This window comes from Diabrotica undecimpunctata, chromosome 10 (genome assembly GCF_040954645.1).
Source record: "Diabrotica undecimpunctata isolate CICGRU chromosome 10, icDiaUnde3, whole genome shotgun sequence".
NCBI lineage: Eukaryota > Metazoa > Arthropoda > Insecta > Coleoptera > Chrysomelidae > Diabrotica > Diabrotica undecimpunctata.
This window is the reverse complement of record NC_092812.1, coordinates 3,624,526-3,631,596: the sequence shown is the minus strand read 5'-3', so window position 1 is coordinate 3,631,596 and position 7,071 is coordinate 3,624,526. Positions and strand designations below refer to the sequence as shown.

At 34.6% G+C, this 7,071-nt stretch overlaps 1 protein-coding gene across 1 annotated transcript; it reads right to left on the bottom strand.

Annotated features, from left to right (window-relative positions):
• Positions 1 to 4,499: 4,499 nt before the first annotated feature.
• On the bottom strand, positions 4,500 to 6,510 carry LOC140452265 (uncharacterized). Its single transcript, XM_072546417.1, has 3 exons — positions 6,116 to 6,510; positions 5,701 to 5,827; positions 4,500 to 5,612 (listed from the first exon to the last, which is right to left on the bottom strand). Exons 1-3 carry the CDS (start codon positions 6,508 to 6,510, stop codon positions 4,500 to 4,502), a joined length of 1,635 nt encoding a protein of 544 aa, XP_072402518.1.
• Positions 6,511 to 7,071: the final 561 nt, after the last annotated feature.

Below are 7,071 nucleotides of genomic sequence, written 5' to 3'. Positions count from 1 at the left end.
CACAATATAGCAAAACAAGGGTACTACGGGTATATTTAATAGATAATGTAGATAAACTAAATATTGAAATACAAAAACCAATGTTGCAGTTAGGAAACCAAGAGTTAAAGAACACGGCTGAAAATTAAAATACAACACCAAAGGTACACAACCAGAAATTAAAGTGGGAGAAAAAAAACCAAAGATATAAAGCCAAAAGTACGTGCAAAAAAAAGAGGCCCCACGTTGGGCGCCAATTAAAACCTAAATAAAGTTTAGGGGGTGGTATATGGAGAAGGAGATGATAAATTAGAGAAGAACTAGCAAAGAAGTTATAATAAAAAGAATGGCTTAGCTCAAAAGAACACAGAGACACAAAACCTCAAGCACGAATTCGGGCTAGCCTCACTACACTAGAATTTGGCTTTGAGATAAGGGGAAAAGAGATCTTTTTATCCAAAAGAATACAATATAATAATGCACCGGAAAATCTGGAACTATAAAAGGGGTAAGATAAGAGAATATACGGAGATGCCTAGGAAAATACTGAAATGGGCGCCAGCTAATTTCTGAAGGAAATTAACGAAAAAAAATAAATGAAGTTATGAACAACAAGGAATAAAGTACTATTGATTTAATACCCTGTAGTAATGTTTAAAAACCGAATAGACACTATTGACCTTGTTCTGCTATATTATAACTGTAAGCAGGAACTGAAATAAAAGCAAAACTACTTGTAACAAATATATTTATAATATTAACAACTAACAAAACTCACCTATATCTATATATAGAAAATATAATTACAGTAGTGGGGCTACGTTATGCGAGGACCAAAAAGCCACGACAAAATGAAGGACCCTCACTACTGGGCCAAACAAAAAGATGTATTAGTAAATATATAATCTAAGTCCATATATATATATATATATATATATATATATATATATATATATATAATTTAAAAAAAACCTGATACATAAATTTCTTCCCTTCCCTTTTAAAACCCGCTATACAAAAATCATGAACCCCTTCCCTATCAATGAATCTAGTTTAATTAATTAATAACTATTTACCTAACTTTTTATAGCTGATACAAAAACTGTAATAAGTACTAACCTTGGTATATGCATATACAAAGTTGTAAATTACAAGAAAAAACTTAACCCTGAGAAACTTGTTGTTAATGTCTGTCACAATACTACAGCTGTCCTGGTTAGGTCCCCTTAAGACTCTGACGGTCCTTGAGGCTCCGAAAAAAACGAATGACGAAGAACGCTGTGGTTCTGGAGACAATCGGTTCCTGGTTACCAATGGGTTGAAGTAGGTGTTTGGTTAAATTACTTCTAATATTAAACGTTATCCTAATCGGGTGAAATCTACAAAAAATAACATTTGGAGAAACATCAAGGCACCCAAAGATGACTGTCAACACATACTCTTACATCGAATTACCACAATAAACAAACATTTTATTTTATCAGCTGACTGTCATCCTGTCTATTTATTGCGTCTGCGCATTTAAAGAATATCTAGTAAATTAGGCATGAAAGTTTTTATACCGAGTAGGTATACAAAAAAACAGAAAAAACTAATTAGGTGTCCGATAAATTTATGATCTAGGCTCAAGGCCACATGATACATATGAGAAAACTCAGATTTTACACCTTTAATATTTCAAAAGACAATGAAAATATCAATAAAATGATAGGCCTATAAAACTAAATGATTTAATTGCTCACCTGGGTTTTAAATAACACAGGCCGACGAAAAATTTTTTTGTGAAAACTTTTTTTACTTTAATAGCTGATTTTTATTGATTTTTATGTGCTGAATCCAAATCTGGCCTTAGTTTTTTTGTATCACCCATAGTTTTTCTGCAATTTGGGTTTTTATGTAGTATACATTTTTATGTAGTTTCTTATGTAGTATAAATACGGTATATGGTGAAATTAATGAAACACTATGTTACATCATAATCATGAATATATTATTACAATAGGTTACTTGAAACAGTTATACATATGATATAATACAGGTTCCATTAGTCATCTGGGATTGGTTTGTATTTTCTTTCCCTCTTTTCTTTGAAACTTCTTGTGTAGCTTTTTCTACGATGAGTCGCCTGCTGAACTTCTCTGTGAAGTGACCAACAGTAGTCCCCCATCATGTTAGTGTTCCAGCGGCCCTGATAGCGTTTTTCCATCAGTTTAATGTCCTGGTGAAAACGCTCTCCTTGCTCCTCACTTACATCGCCCAAGTTTTCCGGGAAGTAATCAAGATGACTGTTCAGGAAGTGAACTTTCAGGCTCATCAAACATCCTAACTTTTTAAAGTTCTTTAACATGTTAGCAACAATAGCAACATATTCTGGATCTTTTTTATTCCCCAAGAACTTGGTAACCACTTGCTTGAATGACACCCATGCTTCTTTCTCATTTGAGGTCATTGTCGATTCAAAGTTAAGGTCTAACATCATTTTTCTAATGTCTGGCCCGACAAAGACGCCTTCTTTCAGTTTAGCTTCTGAGAGGTGTGGAAACTTTAGGCAGAGATACATAAAACATGGCCCATCTTTAGGCAAAGCCTTCACAAACTGTTTCATGAGGCCTAACTTTATGTGAAGAGGTGGTAGGAGCACTTTTTTTGGATCTACGAGGTTTTTGCGAAGAATGTTCTTTTCACCTGGTTTTAATGATTCCCTAGCAGGCCAGTTCTTTTTGCACCAATGTTGATCTCTAGCCCTACTGTCCCATTCACACAAGAAACATGGAAACTTGGTAAAACCACCTTGTTGACCAAGTAGCATACATGTTACTTTTAAATCACCACATATCATCCAACCATGATCACAATAGCCTATTTTATTCAGCACTATTTCTAGGTTTTCATAGCTTTCTTTCATGTGTACAGAATGACCAACAGGTATAGATGCGTACTGGTTTCCATTGTGTAATAAAACAGCCTTTAAACTTCTTTTGGATGAGTCAATGAACAGCCTCCAGTCTTCCTTTTTGTACTCAACACCAAATTCATTCATCAGACCTGGAATGTCTGTACAGTACACCAAATCACCATCTTGTTCAAAAAATTTTGAAAATTGTTGCTCTCTCTTTCTATACACATAAATGCTGGTTCCAGCACCCAACAAGTTCTTTTCTTTTAGTCTAGAGCCAAGCAATTCAGCTTTTTCTTTAGTTAAGCCTAGATCCCTAACCAAGTCATTAAGTTCAATCTGAGTAAACAATTTAGGCTCTACATTTTCTGTAATACATCGAAATTCTTCATCATCTTGTTCACCTAACTCAGATTCTACATCATAAGATGGTTCAGTTTGAATGGAATCCAAATCATCTGGAGGTTCAGGGACCGGCATATCTTGACCGTGTTTCACTGGTCGGATGGCAGACATAAGGTTAAGGTAGCTTATTACCTTCTTATTTTTTGAGTTGTGACCAGTTACATCAACACTACAAAAGTAACAATCATCAGAATGATTTCTTTGCTCTCTCCATATCATAGGAACTGCAAATTTGAAGGATTTTTTCTCCTTTTTTGACCATTTTCTTAGATCTTCAACACATACATAACATACCTTATGCGGCGCCCAAGATTTATCCTGATCGCCAAGTAAAGTTCCAAAGTATGATCGATAAACCTTTTTCACAAAGTCCGTAATGTTTCTTTGGTGTTTTTTAATCACAAACTCACCACAAATATAACAAAAACTGTCAACAGAGTTTTTACAACCGCGGTTAGACATTGTGTTGAGCACGTGTACAAAAACCGTGAAAGTGAGGTTAGATTGACAGTAAACAAACATCAGCTGTTAACGTTCAAATGGAATCTACCTTTTTTGATCTTTTAGTATGTTTCAGCAGTGCTACCAACACAATTTAAGTCCATTACCTCTACTTTTTTGATTATATTTAAACTATTATAGTATATGTTAAATTCTGTAGAAATCGCTTAATTAAAAAAATGTTACTACAAAATGTGAAGAAATTGTGGGTGATACAGCTTTGTAAGCATCATATTTGGATTCAGCGACCTGAAAGACATTAGAATAGGGTATTTTTAGTGAAAAAGTTTTTTCATCGTTGGCCTGTGTAATTATTTCAGTAGATTTGGAAGCCGGGTTTTAAATATTCATTTCTGCAGATTTGGAAGCCGGTTTGATTTCAATCAAGATTTTTATCATTTGTTCCAATTTCTCCCTTGATGTTCGGGGAAAACATTAAATCCAATCCCAGATTTTCTACCCGATTTTAAGACAAAAAAAAATGCCGGTTAAGGCTTGGAGAAATACACCTCTCTGTGTGAGTTGTTGGCCAAAACTGCCTTTAGCCGAGCACCTATTGATCACTTTAGTTTGCGCATCGCCTCGTCTATTGCCCATAAACGTTTCATAAACGGGATTCTGAGGGGTTTTAGGATTTTAATAATAAATTATATTAATTAATTATATGTTAGCAGTTGTGACTGCTACATCGTCAACATAGAAGTCTTCAGCTATGATTTTAGAAGCTTATTGATCTGGATTCTCCCAAAGAGTCAACCTGTGACTTAAAAGGAATGGACACAATGAACCGACCATCCAAGTTTCTCCTAAAGGTTGATTTGAAGTGCTCCTCGCACAATAACTGTTCTGGAGACTGAAGTTTAGTACCTGAGCACTCCTCAATCTCCCAAAACCTAGAAAGGTCGTCAGTTTCGATATTGTGTGATAATCCACATATGGTAGATTGCTGACTATTCACCCTGGTATTTACTAAAGGACCAGAAATGATCCACCCTAATCTAGTTTTCTGAAGTATGGGTTTTTCAGGACCTAACTTGACCTGATCCACACATAGCAGGTCCCAAAAAATACTAGCACTGATCAGAATATTTATTTCCGAATGAGTATGAAAATTTGGGTCTGATAAACGAATATTTGCAGGTATGGGCAACGAAGATGCATCAATTTGACAAACTGGAAGTTGTCCACATATTTGTGGAATGATTAAACACTCTAGGGGGAAAGAATATATAGATTGTAAAGAGTTAATAACAATATTGCATTTGTGATTTATTTTAGAAGAAACATGAGCGATACCCACTACAGAAATGTTAACCTGCTTCCTTGAAATACCCAGCAAATCAACTAAACTTGATGTGATAAAATTAGATTGAGCTCCACTATCTAAAAGAGCTCTACAATTATGAGCAACCCCTAAATGGTCACGAACTTGGACAACAACCGTTGATAGAAGGATTTGTTGATTTTGAGAAGTATTAGAAAGTGTCTGAGGGCTACTCTGAGAAGCAACTACTTGATCATTAAACTGAGACAATGGATTTAGTGGATTTTCAATAAATTCATGGAGAAGAGTATGATGTTTCTGGTTACATTTCTTACATTCGCCATATTTGCACGTAGCTTGTTGATGTCCAGAATGCAGACAATTCAAGCATAATTTAAATCTACGTACTTTATTGATACGGGCAGGAATGTCTAATGAATGAAATTGACTACAGTGAACCAGTTTGTGTTGCTGGTTGCATAAAGGACAATAAAGAAAAGAAGATTTTGTACTTACAAGAGCCTTGGTACTGTTGTGTCTGAATTTGACATGATTATTGACAAGTCCCTTGAATATTGGGTTTATTTAGATTATATCTTTCTAGAGTATCTGCCTTCGTTTTTATGAAATATATGAGGTCCGAAACTTGACTGACTTTACCATTGTTGGCCTTCTCCCATTCTTTCACAGATTCAGAATCTAATTTTTCCAAAAGAATATATTTGAGAAGGGCATCCCAATGTTCGACTGGTTGTTTTAATGCCTCCAAAGCTCTAAGATTGCTACAAAATTTATCAATTTAATTTCTGATTGAAAATGAACCTTCTTTATTGATTGCCTTTAAATAGAAGATGGCTTTAATATGGTTATGCAACAACAATTCCTTGTTAGAATATCTCTCAACCAAAAGATTCCATGTAACAGTAAAATTAGAAGCAGAGAGAGGTATAGAAGCAATGACTCTCTCAGCAGAACCTGTTATGCATGCTCTTAAATAATGTAATTTTTGTATTTCAGATATACTATTATTTTTTAAAACTAACGAATCAAATAAGTCATGAAAATCTAACCATTCTTCTATGTTGCCACTGAATTTTGGCAATTCAATAGAAGGATTGGATGCAAAATGTTCACTAGTAGGACTAGATGTACTGGAGGCACTAGCTGAGGTTGTTGTCAACAGTTGTTTTGCCTTAATTATAACTGAATAAAATGATGTTTCGAACGTTTCTCTGTAATTTATTTCTTCCTCAGTTATTGCGTCCAGTAAACTTTCTATTTTTAATTGGGTTTCTTGATATTGAGTATTAATACTATTCGCGTTTTCGATGCGCAATTCAATTTCAGCGCGAGTTGGCTCATTTATCTCACCGTGGGTTGAGTCCCTATCAATGAATTTAATAAATGAGGTTAATCGCGCTTTAAGAGATGCTCTTATCTTTTTTAACGTAGGCAAATCCCCCATTTTAATTCAAATTTAAATGTTTTAACTATTATGTGTCAAAGTAAACTAACAATGAACAATAAATTTCAAGATTGAAGAAGTCTAAGTTAGGAAATTGAAATGAAAGGCAGATAAGTAAGGAACAAAAGCTCACTTCCCTGATTTTTGATGATTCGATGTCCCGTCTAGTGAAATCGTCAGTATGTGTTCAATCGGATTGTATACTTGACTTGAAGACTGGGGCAAAGGAGCACTCGATGTATTTCTGCGACTGTCCCGTTCAACGTTGTCGGCAAACATGGATTTTGTAGGTTGTATGGCGTGGAATAGCACAAATATCCGAAGCTCTAAGGACCAATGTTTGTTTTGTTCTTTTTCTTAGATATGATCTGATGATTTATCTATTCGTAATGTGAAAAATTCTTATAATAAAATTATACAAAATGAATTTCAAGATCTGACTTTTTTATTCTCGCTTGACACACACAGAGATGATACAGATTAATTATTAGTTGCTATTGGCAACCTTGACATTTCCCCTTTTTAATAATTATGCAGCCACTATCTTGAACAAAACTCAAA

Bases quoted from the DNA above. Each gene is read 5' to 3' on its own strand.
- LOC140452265 (XM_072546417.1), bottom strand. From the start codon at position 6,510: ATGGGGGATTTGCCTACGTTAAAAAAGATAAGAGCATCTCTTAAAGCG. The intron at 5,828-6,115 runs GTTAGATTTTCA...TAAATTTTGTAG, and splicing joins AGTGGCAACATAGAAGAATG to CAATCTTAGAGCTTTGGAGG. The intron at 5,613-5,700 runs GTCAGTCAAGTT...CCAATATTCAAG, and splicing joins AGAAGGCCAACAATGGTAAA to GGACTTGTCAATAATCATGT.